The following is an 818-nucleotide window of genomic DNA, read 5'->3' on the forward strand; positions in this document are numbered from 1 at the left end:
AACTACTTTGCTGCAATGGATTGTTGTGCATCATCATGTGACTCAAACCCCTTTGTGCTTCAATCAATGTCATCCAGTGGAGAGCTCTAGAATCAAGCAATCACAGTAATCATATGCTGTCTTGGGACTTGAGACGTGACCTGCAGGGCAGATGTCATACTTGTCTCTCACTCACAGTATGTGCCGAATTACGAAGTGAATGAACGTGACTGTTCTGAGTATTTCAATTAAAAGTTCACAATGGATTTAATTCGGCACAATGGAGGCCCAGTCGGGTGTCATCAAAGATGGAGACCCCTTTGGGGCGCACCAAATTGGCTTGAGAAAGAGAGTAAAAAACATAAAAATAAAACTCAGAGACCAGTAGAAACACAAACCCCGAGCTTTTTACCCTGGATATCAGCTGTCTCCAGGACTCATTCATCTCGGGTAAAATTATGCCCATTAGTTCATGTTGCTATGACAATCCAAAACAGAGAGTGCATTAATCACGTCCCATTATCAGGCATTTTATCTTAACAGTGGGCCTGTGGTTTGCTTCTCAGTATTGAACACCGATCTGAATTATATCAACACAGTGACAATCCGCAGAAACAGGGATTTTTCTGAGCCAAAACAGATGCTTCAAGTACATAACACATTCAAATAACAGCAGTTAGCCATTTCTATTCTTTCCAAGGCCTGCATATCCATTACAATTCCCCTAGTTACTGTAGGCCTCATTTGACTGCAGATGTTCCCTGGTCCATTTAAATAAATGATTAAACCAAACTAGTAGGTGAGAATTTAACTTAAAGGAATAATCCCCCCCCCCCCCC

The 818-nt window shown here is 41.7% G+C and overlaps 1 protein-coding gene across 1 annotated transcript in view; it reads right to left on the minus strand.

Moving 5' to 3' along the window:
- The window catches only part of LOC107572313 (leucine-rich repeat and fibronectin type III domain-containing protein 1-like protein), a 4,923-nt gene extending 4,499 nt beyond the window's left edge, over positions 1-424 (minus strand). Inside the window, exon 1 of the mRNA XM_016258735.1 lies at positions 392-424. Within this exon, the coding sequence (XP_016114221.1) occupies positions 392-424 (33 nt within the window). The remainder of the gene's footprint in view (positions 1-391) is intronic.
- Between the last annotated feature and the right edge of the window lie 394 nt (positions 425-818).

Source organism: Sinocyclocheilus grahami, unplaced genomic scaffold (genome assembly GCF_001515645.1).
Source record: "Sinocyclocheilus grahami isolate Dianchi unplaced genomic scaffold, SAMN03320097.WGS_v1.1 scaffold1734.1, whole genome shotgun sequence".
In the NCBI taxonomy this organism is placed as follows: domain Eukaryota; kingdom Metazoa; phylum Chordata; class Actinopteri; order Cypriniformes; family Cyprinidae; genus Sinocyclocheilus; species Sinocyclocheilus grahami.